The sequence below is a fragment of the Rhodamnia argentea genome, chromosome 2 (genome assembly GCF_020921035.1).
Source record: "Rhodamnia argentea isolate NSW1041297 chromosome 2, ASM2092103v1, whole genome shotgun sequence".
Classification (NCBI taxonomy): Eukaryota; Viridiplantae; Streptophyta; class Magnoliopsida; order Myrtales; family Myrtaceae; genus Rhodamnia; species Rhodamnia argentea.
This window is the reverse complement of record NC_063151.1, coordinates 19,250,646-19,268,830: the sequence shown is the minus strand read 5'-3', so window position 1 is coordinate 19,268,830 and position 18,185 is coordinate 19,250,646. Positions and strand designations below refer to the sequence as shown.

Genomic DNA, 18,185 nt, shown 5'->3' with positions numbered 1-18,185 from the left:
CCGTCGAAAATTTTGTTAATAATGTTTCAAAAATAGAAATTTTCAACCGTTACCAAACGAATTTTTCTGATCAGAAGTCAATCTAGAGCAGAAGTAGAAAAATCAACTTCTACTTTTGAGGAGAAGTAGAGAAATCAATTTTTGATCAAAAGTTAATTTCTTGGACATAAGTGATTTCATGCGCACAGCAGGCTTAGCAGACAAATGAAATTTATGAAGTGTTTTCATGCGGGCCGTGAGTAACTGAGTTCTCCAGCTCGGGGAACTCCTCCTATAACGAAAACAGGAGGAGAAGCAACCGGCGCTTTGCTGGCTCGCGCTGAGGAAAATGGCGTCGGGGAAGAAGACCGACGTCTCGGTCATTGCAGACGACGACGACGATCTCGGCGAAGAACCGGGCGAGGTGGTCGATTCGGCGCCTCCGATGAAGGTCGGCGAGGAGAGGCCGCTCAACCGCACCGGCCTCGTGAAGAAGCTCCTCAAGCGCGGCCGCGGCTGGGAGACGCCCGAGCTCGGCGACGAGGCCACCGGTACTTCTCTGTCCTTTCGCGTCCTTTCGTGCGTGATTGTGTGAAATGCGCGCGCGTGCGAGCGCAGGGACCGGTTGTCGCTGTTGTTAACAAGTTCGCTAAGTTTCTCCGTTGGATTTGGTTCTGTGATGCGACGCAGTTCATTTCGTGGCGACTCTGATTGACGGGACTAGGTTCGATTCGACCAGAGATAGAGATGAACCTCTGACATTGAAGCTTGGTCAGGGTGAGATTTTTCGCATGTTGTTTTAGCTTGCCTTGCTTAATCATTCATTTGGCGGCGAAGAATCCTTTCTAGGGTCCGGTCTGAATCTGTTTTCGTTCCTTTTCGAAGGTCAATTAGTTTCCGGTTTGGACCATGGGATTATAACAATGAAGGAAGGGGAATGTGCCTTGATCACTGTGCCTCCTGAATTGGCTATGGAGCTGTGGGTCGCGAGGGTGTTCCTCCAAATGCAGCTGTGAGATTTGAAGTCGAGCTGGTTTCGTGGATCAGAGTGGTGGATATCTGTGAAGATAGGGCGATTGTGAAAAAGATTTTGGTAAAGGGGGAGAGGAATGAGCGACCTAGCGATCTAGATGAAGTCTTGGGTAAGTTATTCTCTTTGTTTGGGCTGAATGAGATTTAGTCCCCGGGCCAGTGAGCCCCCTAGCCAGACAGACTTGTCTGGTGAAAGATGAACAACTACAATTGAATGCGAAAGATAAACGTGCCTCTTTTGTCATGAATTGCAGTGAAATATCGAGTGGCGTTGCCTGATGGTGCCATTATTGCTGAAGCATCAGAAGGAGTGGAATTTTACATAAAAGATGGTTAGTTTCTGATCAATGCCAGAAAGCTTTATAGCCGCAGATTATGGTTGCATTTTTGTGTCTTACATGATACTCAGAAGTAATATGGTTCTTTCAGGTCATTTGTGTCCAGCATTTTCGAAAGCGGTGATGACCATGAAAAAGGGAGAAAAGGTTAAATTGCTCATTCAACCTCAGTTTATGTATCCAAATGATGTCAATTCAGTTACATGAGATCTGATATGAAGAGATATGTAAATTTAAGTTAGACTTCGCACTGTGAATTTAGACTTGCTAGGAGTTTCATCAGTATTACAATATTGCCTTAACTAATTCAAATGGATTGCATGAGATATGTCATAACGTGCAATTACGGGAAAGTTTTCTGATATGAAGACGTCACTTCAATCTTCATGAGTTACATACTATTTATTGGGTTTGGTTTTCTGACTCATAAAAAATTGCTTCTCAGTATAATTTCATTGTAAATGTTATTGACACTAGTGTTGGAGTTACTGCCGCCATTTACCGGGGCTTCCATTCAAAGCTCATGACAGTTTTCCTTTTTTTCCTGGTAGAATGTGGTCATAACAATTGTTTCACTTATATACATACAGCCCCATGGTTCCTTTGAGACTCTCCCTCTCGACCTCCGCAATCAGGATGAGCATCGAATGTGTAGGCTTTTAATGCGTGCTTGCAACCTTTGTATGTCATAAGGTGCTTAACTTTATCTTTACATTGAAAGACTGAAAAGACTAAGTTGATTATATCTTGGGCAGGGAAAAAAGGCATGTAATATTTAATAGATTCTGTTGTCATGGAAGACTATATGTAAGTTGCACTTAGACAGTCTTAAGTGTTTTACATGCCTAGATCTAGGACTTAATATCAAAGGTGTAATCACACTCAGACAAACTGCTTTATTTGTACTTTTTGGAAGATGGGTGGAGCAAAGGTTTATTTTTTTTTATCTCCTTTTGTGTGATGTGATTATGTATCTTGCTGTCAATTGAGTTGAAGATGCAGGCTGACTGCTCCATTCGAAAATGTTTGTATTTTCAATGCCACTTATGTTGTCTCAATCAAGCAGTATTTTGGAAGTACATTACGATTTTTAATGCATCATCAAATTATGGACCTCCTATTTTGCTGCTCATAATGACTATATGACCTGATAAGAAAACGTCTGATACATCTCCCACTGTAACTTTGAAAGTCAACAAATCATCTGTAGTGTGTTTTTGTACTTCTAATGAGTTTTTTTTTTTTTTTGAGCAGATGCTTCTGGGGGGAAAGAATTTGATAACAGTGACCAGCTACATAATGTTCCTCCAAATTCTACCCTCGATATTGACTTGGAATTGGTATCTTTCAAGCCTGTTATTGATGTCACTGGCGATAATAAGGTACTCAAGAAGATCCTGAAAGAAGGGGAAGGAGCATTTACAGCAAATGAGGGTGCAGCTGTTACAGGTAAGTATTCCTTTTCTTGGTTTGATTTTTGTAAAGGCTATGGCATTTGACTCTTTGAACTAAGTTGGATGAATTGAGTGGTGGGAAAATGCCTTTTCATTTCTCACATTGCTAATGTGAAAATTGTGCAGTTAGCTATGCAGCTAGGCTAGAGGATGGGACTGTGTTTGAAAAGAAAGGACTAGATGGCGAGCAACCTCTGAACTTTGTCACAGATGAAGGTCAGTCAGATAATCTTACAGCTTCTATACTTTATTATGAATTGGAATTGTTTCATATGACTTGTGAAGTCACATACATTATCTTATTGTATTTTTGCCTAATGCTGTCTTTAGAGCAAGTGATTGCTGGTTTAGATTGTGCATCAGCAACCATGAAGAAAGGGGAGCTGGCTATGGTGACAATAAATCATGAATATGGGTTTGGAAGCGTAGAAGTTGAGCGAGATCTCGCCATTGTTCCTCCATGTTCCAATCTAATTTATGAAGTTGAAATGCTGGATTTCGTTAAGGTAATGGAAGACTGCGTAAAATAAGATTTCTTTTTTATGTAAGATTAAAGAATGATGTCTTCTGGTGGACATCCTGATTCATGTGCTGAATCATGAGACCGGGTCTTTTTTTCTCTTCCCAACCAATGTTAACCTGCCACACTACCCCTCCCTATGTAATTTTGCTCAGCTTGAATGGTTGATAGTTTGCTTTGGCCTGTAACTCAACTTTACCGCTTTTCTTCATGATAGATCTGTGAAGAGAAGAGAGTTATTTGTGAATATGAGGAATTTGTTAAGCAGTGTAAGAATCAAATCCCCAGTGGCCTCTATTTTGCAGCCACTCTGTTCCCTACTCATTCTCCACAGATAAACTGGGACTTGTGCTTTTTCTTGGTATAAGTTGACAAGACTTCCGCAAAGTTTTCCATCTTCTATAGCAACTAATGGATGTGATTACAAAGATTAATGTAAAGAACAAGATATTCTGCTCATTTCAAAGATTGTGAAATTTACGAGGACAAACTTTCCGAAACATAACTTAACTGAAGATTGTTAAAATTTCTTTCACGTTGATTTATATCATATTTTGTTGTGCCTGCAGTTGATATCTTTTTTTTCTGATTGAAACCTAGAGTTCTCATTGCTGTTCTTTTCACGTATTTCCTTTAAGTAGTCTCAGTAATGTTTTCACGTATATGGTTTTTGGGGTATCAATACAAGATTCTTGTCATCTAGTTATTTAAAAAGTTATTTGCTTGACACTTTTAATTAACGGGAGTACCAATTGTTCTCTCTTGTGCCCTTTTGCCTTGAATTTTGTAAAGGAGAGAGCCCCATGGGAGTTGGATAATCATGAGAGAATTGAGGAAGCTGGGAGGAAGAAAGGAGAAGGTAATTTACTGTTCAAGGCTGGGAAGTTTTGACAAGCAGGAAAGAAGTATGATAAGGTAGCTGCTGGGGTGTGATGTCTAATTGAAATACTCTAAATTCTATTTCAGTCACTTGAGGTCTGATTATTTTCCTGTGATTATAGGCTGCTGACTATGTCAGTGAAGATGGTTCCTTTGAGGATGATGAGCAAAAGCTAGTCAAAGCATTGAGAGTTGCATGCTGGCTAAATGCTGCTGCTTGTAGTCTTAAGCTAAATGATTTCCAGGAAGCAATTAAGCTATCTTCGAAGGTGAAGTGCAGAAGATCCCATGACCATTTGCTGGATCTAGTAAACATGTAATTTTCTTCTTCAATTTCATGGGGAAGTAAGTTTGAGAGTGGAAAATTTCAAAGTCATGGCCATATTTATTTTTTCAGTATTTCATGGAAGGTTATGTGTGTTGTTCGCTTCTGGTTTTGTGCATGTGAAAGCAGCATCTGAATGGTGAATAATTAGGCAATGAACCAGATGAAGTGAGCTGTGTTACTTTTTATATTGCAGCAGTTCTGCTGGTCTGCTGATGCAACTATAAAGAGAATTTGCTCTGCCTTAAAAATTACAGGGCGGGGTGATGATTACTGACGAGCATCTGGTTTATTCCCTTTCTTTTTGGAATTCAGGTACTGGATTATGAGTTCTACAACGTGAAAGCATTGTACAGAAGGGCGCAAGCTTATATGGAGATTGGGGATCTGGTCTTAGCTGAACTAGACATCAGGAAAGCTCTTGATATTGATCCCGTTAACAGGTGAACAGTTACTCTAATTTTTCGTTTGTTTGCTGTTTAGCCAAAAAAAAAGGGTATTTCTTGCTTTGCTAGATTGAGACAGTACATAACAGCGAGAAACATATACCCAACAATGGAGTAGAAGTCCTGGCACAATCACAGTTAAAAAAAGGCTATTTGGCCTTTGACAGGTATTTTGATTTTAAGAAAGAGAAACACTGTCTCTCTCTTAGCAGAAAAGTAACTAGTAGCCAATTTGTTGCTGGGCCAGGAGTGGTGAAATGAGCATTAAACATGCGGATATCATTCCAGCGTTAAATTTTGGCTTCCATTGCGAGCTCTGACGCTTATGGTGGAATGCATTTTTGTAAGAGAGGTGAAAATGCCAGAAAGGAGCTTGAAGCAACTTCAAGCCGAGAGCAACAGGAGAGATGTCGAGGTTTACAGCAACATGTTTGCACGGATGACGAAGGACACCTCCTTGCCTATTAAGGTTAGTGGTCTAATCTTCGAGTTAGGCTTCAATTTAGATATTGTCCCAGAGACTTTACGTCAGCTGGAGAGGACGCAATTAACCTTGCGAAGTAATAATTATCAAGTGGTACTTTCGTTATGTGGTCATGGTTTTCTGATGCAACAGAAATATCTTTTTGCCACACAACAGCATTCGTTTTGCCTTTTCAAATGGTGGTCAAGGTCCAGTACCTTGCCATCCATATTTAGTCATCTGAGAAATTAATGGAATTACTGCATCAGTTTGCTTGGGTTTTAGCAAATATCTGACTACATCTGATTGGTGTTGGGACTTTTATTCGATGTTCTGGCAGAAACTGAAGGTCGAGAAACCGGAGAAGAGCAAGGATGATGAAGATAGTTTGGTTGCAATGGATATGGAAAAAACTGCAGATAGTTCCGTACCTGTTGAGACTAGAACGGTGTGAAAAATGTATACGAGTATATGCATGTCAAAGTCATCAATCTTTTGCTGTGACAAGAACAAAGAATTCATAATCAATACAGGGAAAGAGGAAAGGCAGAATGTACCAGCTTCAACTGAGTATGAGCATGGGGCTGCAAATTTTGTTCGGCTGCTCCAATGCACAAACGGTTGCTATTAAGTGGAGGCAGAATTGTGCAAAAAAAACCTCTATTCTGAATGTTACAGAAACACTACTGTCGCTGAGGTTTTTCTGCTGAGCAGCAGGAGAAAGATGCCTGTGAAGTATTTGGCCAATAGGAGTGATGTGCCTTGATGGTAGAGGCAGGTACATCTTTTTCCACAATTAAATTAAGATCAAAAGAACAAACTTGAGATTTGAATGCATATCTAGTGAACTCCAGGGGACCGGTCGGGTAGGTTTTGTTGGTGGTTAAGCGTTTGATAAAACTTGGTAGATCTCGTGTTAAAGTCACAGTTTCTCACTTAGTGTAACCTTGAAAGCTACTGCCACCACTCTTGAGTCGAGCTTTGGCTGATGCACGTGGATTGGCTGTTACGTGCATTCGTGAAGGTTAGTTGAGTCGATAGGATCGGATACCACGCCCGGCAAGGGAAAAAAAAAAAAATTACTATGCCTATTGACTGGGTTCAGTGGTAAAAGCTGACGCTTTCGAACCAGCAACGAGAGTAGGAAAACAACGGGGGGATGAGGGAGAAATCCGCAGTGTAGTAGATTGAAAGATAATTTTGTTCAAGGAAATATATCATCAGTTCAATCGACGCTCTCTCGCTGGGATGTTAAGAAAACCGGCTTCAATGTTTGGACGTGGGAGGAGTATAGATCATCATAATGTTGAGATTGGTCGATATACAAAGTGATGAATATAGACTAAAAGATTTAGCAGCTTTCGAGGCATGACTTGTCAAGGATGTTTTCCAAATTGAATGATTTTGATGATGATCGAACTTGTCCGAGCATTTTAATGAACTTGATTAGGCGCGCGGTCGTCATATTGTATCAGCGGACAAGTGCTTGAAACCGAGAAATTGAAGTGTTTACAGATTTTTTTTTTTTTAGGTAAGACTTGTCTACTTAGGAATGGGATGAGATGGAGAAGGGCACCTGGGATTTTGCGCGACTATTGAATGTCACTTGAGCCGTGTCTGTTTCGCAAACAATAATGAATTTGGAAAACATTTTCGAGAAAATAATCGCCTCTATCGCATACAAGAATGAATGAATGAATGAATGAGAAATATCTTCATCGTTTTAGAAAATGTTTACACATAGATTACTATCGATAATGAAAACATCTTTGATTAACTAATTATTTCGAGTAAGACGGATGATCATTTTAGAAAAATATTTTGCAACTCACTCAATTTTCGAGAAACAAACAAAACCTTAAGCTCTAGGGAAATTTCTTTAGGATGACAATAAGGTTGGTAATGCTTTTTGACGTGGAGTGTTTGGGTGAGCAATAATACGTAGGAGTGACTGGTTTCGAGGGGGAAAAAATTATCTAATAGGTCATAAACTTATTCTGCGAATGTCAATTAAGTCATAAAATTTTAATTTAACCAATTTAGATCTAAACTTTGCTCAAAATTCCAGCATAATCATTCATATCAATTTACGTTAGAAATTGCTGAATGTGGTGATTTAATCATTAGCGGCCGTTCTACTTGGGACATGGACACGTTAGCAATTTCTGACAATATTGGCCAAAGTGACTATATAAGCTACATGAATGTGCATACAAATACAAAATTGTATTTGTACACATTCATATAAACGTAACACTTTTATCAACGACACATACGTCAAAATGCATCTAATTTAAGAAAAATCACAAAATTATTGTCGAAGTACATTGACGTTACTAAGCGTTTGATAAAGCGTTTTTTTTCTAATAAATATAATGGATGGTAATCATGGAGCTTTTTTTTGACATGGTTCAAATAAAAAAAGCCTCCATTCCACTGATCAATTTTTTGAATCGCCTATTTGAGTCGCGGCCCGCGCTGAGCTACAGACGAGGGCTTGCATGCCCTTGCCTAGAGGCCGGCGTAGGTCGCTGGGCCTTGGCCGATGGTCGACGGTGCTGTGCCGATCCTAATCCATAAAAAATTAAAATAATAGAAAAGAAGAAAATTAATACAAATTATGCAAAATTCAATAATGTAAAATAGTATTAAGAATTGTCCACATCTATGCCGACCATTCCACGTTAACGCCAATCGGCCAAATGGATTGAATTGGCCAAAAAAAAAAAAAGTTAAGGATTGAATTGACACGGTTATAATAAGTTTTGGGACTTTTTTGGTATTCCTCCCTTAACTTTTAGATCAATTAACATCAGATGTTGATGTATTATGCATGAGAGTCATGCGGGAAAAGTACCCAAAAAATCCTAAATCTATTATATTGTTATCAATTCAGTCATAAACTTTTTTGCATTGATATCATTTCAGTCCATTTGGCCAATTTAGGATGAAAATCGCTGACGTGAACGTCAACCTGGGCTTTCTTTGCGTCGGTACCAATTCAGTCCTAAATATTTTTGTGATTTATTTATTTATTTTTTCCTTTTTTTTTAATCTCCCTTTCTTTTTGCCGATGGCTAGCCCACCTCACTTGGGTGAGACCGAGCACCCGGGAGGCCGACCTTCGCCCGGGCTAGGGTGGCCTTGCTTGGTGATGGTGAGGCTAACCCTTGCCTAGGCGAGGCCACCTTGGCTTGGGCAAGGGTCCGCGTTGCCCGGTTTGGCAAGGGGGGTCTCGCCGACCCTTGGGCGTGACCTGGTGATGCTGACCCTTACTTGTGGCTAGAGATTGGCCACCCACAATATTAAAAGGGAAAGAAAAAAAAGAAAGAAAAAGGAAAATACATCAATTTTTTTTTGAAAAAATTACAAAAGATGTCAATATTAGCGCCGGCCATGCCACGGAGGATTGCCGATATCCACATCAGCGATTTTCGGCCTAACTCGGCCGGATGGACCAAATTGATACTAATGTGAAAAATATTTAGGACTCAATTGATCTTATTAAAAGATTTATGATCAAATTGATACCAAGATAACAGATTAAAGAGTTCTTTTAGTGTTTTTCCCGAGCGATGCAATGGAGACTCTCTGTTGGTTCTTTAAACTAGTACATCTACACGTTTCGACAAATATTTCGTTTTGTACACCGGACTTTACTTTTGAGTTATTCTTGAAGGGAAGTCCTTTGTGGCTTGGCCTTGATAGAGCCGAGCAAGTGCAAAGCACGTGCCGTGTTCATAATTCCCATGCGGTGCATTTTCCTCCTCATACTTCCCTATCTGGCCCTTTTTTGGTTTTGTCTCGGCGTCTGTAATGGCTATTCAAGAGAGAACTTCAAGGACGCAACTCCAAGATGCATAAAGGCGGTAGAGCCAAACGGGTCTTTTGCGTTCTTGATTCGATCACCGGTTGCTTTCACCGCCACGAACCACACGTTTCGGCCCCGGGGGGAGTCATTTCTTATCTCTTTCTCGTCTTTGCGTCCCACGCTGGGGCTCTATATTATCATCAGACGCTTGTCTCGGTAACGCACAGGAAGAGAGGAGACTGACACCGGTCGAAGAAGAGCGAAGGAGAGAATGGCCGACTCCAGTGGCATTGCCGTGCCGCGCGCCCTTGTCAGTCTTAGGCTTCACTCTTTTGTTGTGGCTATTCTTCTGGTGCAGGGGTACGTCCAGCTCTCGTGCTGCAGCTCAAGAGTGGAGTTCCTTCCTGGATTCGAAGGGCCTCTTCCATTTCGTCTCGAAACTGGGTGAGTCCCGACTCTAGTGTTCAATCTGTGGGGCTTTTCGTTGATCGTGCGTCTCTGGTTGTTCGAAACGGTGCGGCCCGAATCGCGTGAACTCAACTCTTGAATGGAGCACTCGAGCAAGTGCTAAGGAATATTTAAGGGAAGGAAGATGTCGGCTTGATAGTCTGACAGTACTCTCGATTATTTCTGACCATACGATCTCCCAATCAATAAGTGCTTTACACAGATCTGTCGGGGAAGTATTTTCCTTAAGTGAAGGACCAGTTCTAAAACCAGAGATTGGAATATACCTTATATAGGTCACAGTTCCGAAAAATTGGACCAAGAAACCGAACCGATTGTATACTTGGAACCAGCTTTGTAGAATCGGATTTATTATTTGAAAATCACATAATTGGTGTACGTTATTTTGGCTTATGACTGGTAAATGAGTGGTCTTGTGCACGTATTCCTAGTTAAGAGGTTATGGGTTCCATTCTTCCTTGTCGCATCTCACTACATAGTTTTTAAATAAGGTGCATGAGAGCGGTTCAGTCCGATTTCCGGATTGAACCGTGTTTTGAATGTCATTTCTGCCTATGAATTATTTATGTACTAGCTCCCTGCCATGCATAAATTGCTCCTCACATCATACAACTCATGTGGATCTGAAGTTTTTCTTCTTCTTCATTGTTTATGATCGATTCTCTTAGGCAGGTAAACCTATGCATGTAAGTAAAACATCATAGTAGTTTCATGGATCAAGTAATACGTAAGCCACATCCGAGTGAGTCGCCGGGCATATAGGGTTATTCATATGAGGCAGTCTAAATTAGCGGTGAGCAATCGAGCCGGTTCAACACAAAAACCGAACTGAACTTGGCCATAGCCAAGCAGCTTCGGAAAGAACCGATTTGATCATCGCAATCAAACGTTGGAACTCGCCTGTTACCAGTTTGGTTGTTTGTTCTTTTGTCAGAACTGTTGGTAAGGCAGTGAGATGCAATTAGGAAAAATGGATAACAAGAGTTTATTAATTATAGACTAAAAAGTTACCTAATATCAATCATGTGAATTTTTTAGACAAATTCGGTTCTTGGGTAGAAGTGAGAACTGGCGGATTCGGTTCTACGAGTAACCGGTTTGGTTCCCAGTTCTAATTTTTTGGGAACCGGGACCTACATGATTGGTTATAGGTGCCAATCTCCAAACCGATCCACTTTAGAACTGATCACGCTCGTCTGATTCATCCAAATTCTCTTATGAGTTTAATCCACACGTATATGTTGATTCCTTAACTCATATGACAAACCCATGATTGGATCTAAAGTTTTACCCCACCCAATAGGTTGAAGCTTCTAAGAAAAATGGCATTTTCGAGGATTACAATTGTTCAAATTCAGCATTTATTAAAATAGGTCCACGAAATTGATATATCAAGTGATGTGATAAGGTTGCAATGATCATTTAAACAACTAAGCCACATTTGACACAGTCCTATGCTGTTCGTGTTTCTCATTCGGATTGACATGGCTCTACGACCAGTGTTGGCGTCATTAAGCTTACCGTTATTCCTAAAAGCTTTTACACGTGCAGATTTGATCAAATATGACGTGCTTTTTCCATATTGAATCAGGTATGTTGGTGTGGGTGAATCAGAGGCAATTCAACTCTTCTACTACTTTGTGGAGTCGGAGAGAAATCCTAAGGAAGATGCTCTCTTTCTTTGGCTAACCGGCGGTCCGGGTTGCTCCGCTTTCTCTGGTCTGATCTATGAAATCGGTGAGACTGAGGAAGCTGCATATCGGGTTATCTACTCGCACAGTTGCACCGATTTTTCTCCTTGTCGACCACATGGTGATCGCTTGCTCTTGCAGGTCCGCTAAATTTCAAGATAAAGGCGTACAATAGGAGCTTGCCGGAGTTAGTTCTAAATCCTTATTCATGGACAAAGGTAATGCCACATTAGGAATTAATTAGACTTACTATTTACCTGATAATGATACTACTACATTGTATCCAATTGAGATAATGGGGATTAAAACTAACAGTTGGGGTTCTCAGGCATCTAGCATTATATTTGTTGATTCGCCCGTCGGGACTGGATTCTCATATGCGGAGAACCCGCTTGCTTATGAGACAGGAGATTTCAGACAAGTGCAACATCTTCATCAGTTTCTAAGGAAGGTATGCTCAGGGAATTCTTATCTAAATAGGAGCAACAGTCTGTGTACTACGGGGTTGATGCTTTATTCGAATTCGGAAAATTTAGTGAGATCACTAACTTGCTCATATAATTTGGGGGGAGGTTGCAGTGGTTGATCAGTCATCCTGAGTTCATCTCGAACCCGCTTTACATTGGCGGAGACTCCTATTCGGGACTCACCGTCCCTGTCCTTGTTCAAGAGATCATGGATGGTAATCGGCAATACTATTAGTCTGTCTTATAGAAAGGACCATTGTGTTATTCATTGCAATAGTTCAGTTTCCACTTACTCTTGTTTAAGGGGCTATGTAGTATTTATATTGGAGATGGAGATTGATTCAAAAGCACAACTCAATGATCTGCACTAGATTACATTGGCTCCCAACTTCCACCTTCCATTATCCAAAAATTTCGAAGGATGTTCCTAAAAACGTGCATGTGCTTTTAGGGGCGAGAACATTTTGCTAATCAAGTCATAGTAATCGATACCTAATGACTTCCGACAAATGGAAACCGACATGTAATGGCCAAGATTCTAAATCGAAAGCTCAAATTTGCTCAGAAAAGAAGAATTCTGCGGCTGAAATCAGTGTTAGCTAGGTGAATGCGAATTCGGATATTCAAGCGCTTAATAGTAGAGCGACAAGCAAAATGCTACTGGCTTTCATTCTCATTTTCCATGCCCTCGCAGGAAACGATGAAGGCAAAAATCCGGCTATAAACATCCAGGTTTGTAGATGTACAATGATTGGCACACTGAACCAAGAAAGAGAAGTTTGCTCCAACTTTCTGCTTGGCTAGAAGTTAGATTCTTCTGAATGCATGCAGGGTTACGTGCTCGGAAATCCGGCGACAGATCCAGGTTTCGACAACAATGCTCCGGTACCGTTTGCTCATGGAATGGGACTCATCTCGGACGAGCTCTATGAGGTGACTTAGTGTTTTCCCTACATAAACGATCCAATTAGATTATGCTTACAGCCCCAGTGGGGCGGAGGATCTTACTGAACATTGAGACAAACAAAATTTGTCCAATCCAGTCACTGAAGAGAACTTGTAGGGGGAATTATCAAATTTCCGAGCCCAGTAACGCGGAGTGTGCGAACGATCTTCAGGCTTTCTATCAGGTATCCCGTGCTTATGACAAGTGAATGAGAGTGAATGAGTTCAGTTAATGTAGATAGCCCAAGCATCCTCTACATATTATAGTTGAACCTTTTGAGGTATACCAAGATGGAATCATCATCCATGTACTGCCTGTCACCTTCACAGTGTATTTCGGGACTTCAAACCGCCCAAATCCTGGAACCTCTGTGTGGATATGCATTGCCGAAGCCTGGGGAGATGCTCGGAGACCGGAGATCTCTTCTTGAGAATTTCCTCCTTGTTCGTGAACTCACCGCTGGTCTGGATTCAGGCTGTCGGGTAGCTTGTCCTACATACATTCTCCTTGTTCTGTTGATTATAGATTGTGGATTGCTCAAGTGATGTTTTAAACTAAAAAGCCAAAAAACATATAAATATACCATTTGAAGATCTTGCAGAAATCAACTCAAAGCTGCAATTTATCCTTTTATCCCTTTTGTTCATTCTATCACCAAAAGGCCAAGAAATCAACTCAAAGCTGCAATCTCGTTTTCTTATAGTTTTTGCATTCCATTACCTCCCAACTTTTTGCAAATTCATCTCTCTGTTCATGTAAGTGCAGGCTGATGGTTACAAGCTGTCTTACAGTTGGACCGACGATGACAATGTCCGTGAGACTCTTCACATAAGAAAGGTAAAAGTAGTAAAATGAAGAGCCATGAACTCACACGCAAGTAGCCGACGCAAGATCACTGAAGCATGAACTTTAATTGCAGGGAAGCATTGGGGACTGGCAGAGGTGCAACTATGGATTGAAATATACAAAAGACATTTCCAGCACTCTGCAATACCACGCAAAGCTCAGTGCAAAAGGCTTGCGTTCTTTAATTTACAGGTAAGTCCAACTCGATAGTTGAACGTTATGTAATTTAGCTTCTCTTTGTATTAGAGGATATGGATTGATTTGGAATTCAAATGTGCCTCGACAGTGGAGATCATGACATGATTGTACCATATATGGGTACTCAAGCGTGGATAAGATCACTGAACTATTCGATCGTCGACGACTGGCGATCGTGGAGGGTCCAAGGTCAAGTTGCCGGGTAAGCTAAAATTTGAATCCGGAGTAGCTAGTCATTCTAAAGCTACCTAAGTGGGGTTTCTGAATAAGTTGCGATTATGCAGTTACACGAGGACTTACTCGAATGGAATGACATTCGCAACTGTTAAGGCAAGAACCCTCGCGCACTCTTTAATCTCTGAATCGAATCACGATAGAAGTGAATGCTTGCTAATGGTTGGGTTAATCTTCAGGGTGGAGGGCACACAGCTCCCGAGTACAAGCCTGAAGAATGTTTTGGTATGTATGAAAGGTGGATATCGCAGGAGCCACTGTAAGATGACTAGAGCTCGAAAGCAAACAGCTTTCAAGCTCATGGCATACCCAAATAAGACCAAACAGCATGAAATTAGCCATTTGTAAAAGCATCTGCTAAAAGAATTCATTCATGGTCGCTAGCTCGCAGATTGAGCAGCAATTGTATTTTCTATCATATATCGCTAGCAGACAACTAGATTTCATATGGCCAACTCCAGCAATTTATTGTTCATATCCATGAGATGTAATGACACTGCATGTTGAACAAAAAACTCTCATCAATCCTATATCCATGAGCCAAATAACCATTTCCATTCATTTGTTTACCTCCTTTTTGGCTAGCAGATCGTTTGTGCAATGCTCTTCACAGGGAAATAGATGTGCAAAAAATAGCTGAAAAGCAGAGGATGGGTCTGTGACTGAACCATGACCAATTTATCTCATGAATTTACAAATGAAAGGGGAAGACAACTCGCGTCACCACACACATTTCAAGGCATATACAGATAAACTGGTTATGTCACACCAGATTTGGCTGTATCCAACTCGAGTTCTCTAGGAAGTAATTGCATTCTCGAAGTTTCTGAAATAGATATTTAGATTCAAACACTCATTTCCACTGGTTATCACACACAATTTGTTTGCCTATATAAAAACTGCAGTAGCCCGGGTTAACTCAGTTGCCCCAGTTGCCGAAGCTTTGACAGTCTTTAAATTAGTTTCTAGGATTGTTCTGCCAACAGGCAGCCTAAAAGAATTAGAAACTGACTGACAGCAACAGGCAAAAAGAAGAAGACACAGTTCGGGTCTGTTGGCCATTGTTAAAGGAGTAATTGCTATTGTGATGTCACTGTGGTATGAGGTTTAGATACATCTTTCTGTTAGCCTGGTTTCTTCTCCATATAGTACAAAATTGCACCTCTTCCACATTACAGCTGGACAGGAAGTCTCAAAACTTGCATAGTTGCTCCTTTCAACAATATCTTTCTGAAGCAGACAAATGCCGGAACGGAGCCCCCACAACGAATAGAATGCAGCTACTTCCACATATAGCTTATGATACGTGGCCCAAAATTGCTTCCATAGGAAGTAGAATGTATAAATAACTTGGATTGAATGTGATAGATTTGTATCTTCACTTATCACGCATTTCCCGTTTAGGAAGTAATTCAGCTCGCCTGAGTCTGAATTTAAATCTCATGCCTGTTCATACAGGAAAGCCAAGTAAATGATATTATCAAAGCAACCACCTCGCAGGCAGGGGGAAAGACTAAATTCTAGTCATTAAAAGAGATGGCAAAAGAAGTTAAAGGTTAGTTATAATTAAATACTAAATACTACACTATTTACGGCAAGGTTCTCAACTCAGGCAGATAAAAATAGCTGATTCACAGGCTGCACAACGCTATCTAGCAAATATTAAGCTATGGTATCTGTCCATGTACTATCCCAGTACAAGGATGGGTATATATAATCTATATGGAAACACAGAGCAGTGTAGGTAATATTACCACAGGAATTTCTCGAGAAAAACTTCAAGACTTCATCGATAATTAGAACCTGCAGTTGACATTACATGATAGTCAGGGAGTAATGATCAAAATTTTACTCATGAAGATGAATTCAAGATCAGCGACTAAGAATTAGGCAATTATGTGTACAAGATCAAGAAGTATCAATCCTGCAAATTCCATGGGAAAATGTATAAAAGCCTCATCTGGTCTCACAATAAAACCGACCAGAAGGTCAATCTTGAAATGACAAAAAAGACCAAATGAAAGCATCCAAAGCAGAAAGGAAGCAAAATATCAACTACATAACTCCTTATTAATTTGCAGCATTCTGTTGGGTTGTAGAGAGAGATTCAAATTTAGCAGATGACATGTCAAGCACTACTTACAGGGAAAGAAAGATACAAAACAACAGTCCATTCGGCCCAAGACAGTGGTGTTACCTGCAATGCATTTCATTTAATTTTATCAAGGAAGTATATATGAATTGTCTTCAATTATCAGTAATATCTAGGATGAGCCAATATGAAGAGCCACTTACAGAGAAAAGAACGGACAGTGGATGCACATATAGTATTAATATGTGGAGAAGCATCGTCAGGATGATGGAGCCAACAAGCCATAAGTTACTCCATGGAGGGATAACACTAAAATTAAACATGACGAAAAAATTAGCAGGAACTATTTTTTTTTTCCCAAGTAGAAACTAAAAGAAGCTGCAGAGGCTAATATCAGCAAACAAACTAATGCCAGCATTCTGTCCACCAAACACTGTTTACGCAGTCTATATTAAGCCCAACCTGCTTACAAGTGACATTAGTCTAATTTCCTAATGATGACAACATTTTTGTTGTCTGGCAGCAAGAAACTAAGGGCCTGCTTGCTAGAACTGGATAGTAAGTGCAAAAATTTAAGTATAAATTCGAGTGCTTATGATCTTAACTGTTGAAAAATAAAACAAAAAGGTTGTTTGATGGTAATTAAAAATTAATGGCCAAATGTAATGAATCTCTTACCAAACATAGAAAATAAGACCATCAATGGTAGGTTGTATCAAAGAATTTACAAAGATTCTCATTACCAGATATCATTCATCTATCGGACAAATTAAGTAGCCCCTCTCTTACTTACTGGATTAAGTGTATTTTTGACATAATTGAATAATTTAAATCAATTCCTTATCAAACAAACTCGATCTTATTAATTGCTCAATTTTAGTTTTCACCACTAAATCAGGTCATCAAACAGGCCTAAGACAGTGGTGAAAGCTGCAATAATATATCAAAGAGATGCTATATCCAGAGAACTTTTTATTCATTAGGGTCAATGCATGGATGGATGATATAGAGAAACCATCCCTTTCTGTTGTACCGGCCCAAGAGACAAATTTCTTGATGAGGGCAAATTCCATCAGCTAAGTAAGCTGACACCATCAAAGAAATCATAAGTTCCTTTGATGTTTTATGTCATAATTTCGACAACCCCCTACATTAGCAGGTGCTATATAAACATTTAAATTAGTAGAGAAGTTGCAACCTAAGAGGATATTTCCTGCCAAGTGGTAAGATTGTCATGCGCCGTACGTCCAAGAACATTCCAAAGAAACTTCTCAAGCTTCTTATTATGTACTGAAAATTTCCACCAGATATACCACAATATTAAGGGATGCATTGGCAGAAGCTGGGTGTTAATGCAAATTCTTAAGAGAGAGGAAGGGTACATGCTTCATCACACTGTGGCAAGGTTCATCTCAACTGTCCTCAAAACTCAATGCAGCATCAGTCATATCTTATCTCCTGCTAATATATTTACAGGGTCCCTTACTTTAATATGTTCTCTCTTGAGCGATCGATAGGATTTTCGTGATTAGAACTCAAACCACATTGGGGTTAATCAGTGGAAGCAGACTGAAAACATCAGGAACCATAAACTAAGATGGTGGACTAAGTCTAACAGTATGCCAGGGGTTAGCTGCTCAGTTTTAAGCTAAAGATTTCGTGATCCACTGCCGAACATATTCCAATTCATATGAAATAAGTTAATCAGTTTTTCTCCAAGCAGAAATAGAGACAGGTGGAGTACCAAGATACGCCTTTATTCATCATCCATGCTGATTATGCCGCATGCTATGTATTAATGTACATTGTAAGTACAGTTTTTTTTTTTTTGGGCATTAAGTTCATCTGTTTCAAGATCTTCTACTAAGATGAATTGTCCAGGACCATTCTGTCACTGGCATCATGCAGTGAGAGCGGATGCTTGATGGTGATTGGCAGATGATATGAACAGAACTAAATCAAGTAGTATAATTTGAGGCTTCATCGAATAACCTTA

General features: G+C 40.1%; 2 protein-coding genes and 1 pseudogene across 7 annotated transcripts in view; 2 read left to right on the top strand and 1 right to left on the bottom strand.

The window, feature by feature from the left end:
* Nucleotides 1–258: 258 nt before the first annotated feature.
* Nucleotides 259–6,269, top strand: LOC115739600 (annotated as a pseudogene).
* A 3,053-nt stretch (nt 6,270–9,322) lies between these two features.
* Nucleotides 9,323–14,658, top strand: LOC115739615 (serine carboxypeptidase-like 2). Of its 4 annotated transcripts, none has more exons than XM_030672805.2 (15): nt 9,323–9,691; nt 11,307–11,452; nt 11,548–11,624; nt 11,735–11,857; nt 11,986–12,088; nt 12,568–12,605; nt 12,705–12,806; nt 12,917–13,003; nt 13,149–13,301; nt 13,585–13,656; nt 13,739–13,857; nt 13,952–14,065; nt 14,148–14,193; nt 14,277–14,379; nt 14,418–14,658. In XM_030672805.2, exons 1-14 carry the CDS (start codon nt 9,519–9,521, stop codon nt 14,358–14,360), a joined length of 1,437 nt encoding a protein of 478 aa, XP_030528665.1. In that variant the 5' UTR covers nt 9,323–9,518; the 3' UTR covers nt 14,361–14,379; nt 14,418–14,658. The 4 variants fall into 4 exon arrangements, with proteins under 4 accessions (XP_030528665.1, XP_048131363.1, XP_030528666.1 ...); XM_048275406.1 differs by having other exon boundaries at nt 14,277–14,383; nt 14,422–14,658; XM_030672806.2 differs by having other exon boundaries at nt 9,324–9,541; nt 9,575–9,691; nt 14,277–14,658.
* A 283-nt stretch (nt 14,659–14,941) lies between these two features.
* The window catches only part of LOC115739502 (calcium-transporting ATPase 3, endoplasmic reticulum-type), a 31,128-nt gene continuing 27,884 nt past the window's right edge, over nt 14,942–18,185 (bottom strand). For all 3 annotated transcript variants that reach the window (XM_030672619.2, XM_030672620.2, XM_030672621.2), the window contains 4 exons: nt 16,393–16,498; nt 16,241–16,294; nt 15,852–15,900; nt 14,942–15,543 (listed from right to left, as the gene is read on the bottom strand). In XM_030672619.2, the coding sequence (XP_030528479.1) occupies nt 15,476–15,543; nt 15,852–15,900; nt 16,241–16,294; nt 16,393–16,498 (277 nt within the window). In that variant the 3' untranslated portion in view covers nt 14,942–15,475. The remainder of the gene's footprint in view (nt 15,544–15,851; nt 15,901–16,240; nt 16,295–16,392; nt 16,499–18,185) is intronic.

Coding starts and splice junctions, on each gene's coding strand:
- LOC115739615 (XM_030672805.2), top strand. CDS start 9,519: ATGGCCGACTCCAGTGGCATTGCCGTGCCGCGCGCCCTTGTCAGTCTT. Junction 11,453..11,547: donor TGGTCTGATCTATGAAATCG/GTGAGACTGAGG, acceptor TTGCTCTTGCAG/GTCCGCTAAATTTCAAGATA. Junction 11,625..11,734: donor ATCCTTATTCATGGACAAAG/GTAATGCCACAT, acceptor TGGGGTTCTCAG/GCATCTAGCATTATATTTGT.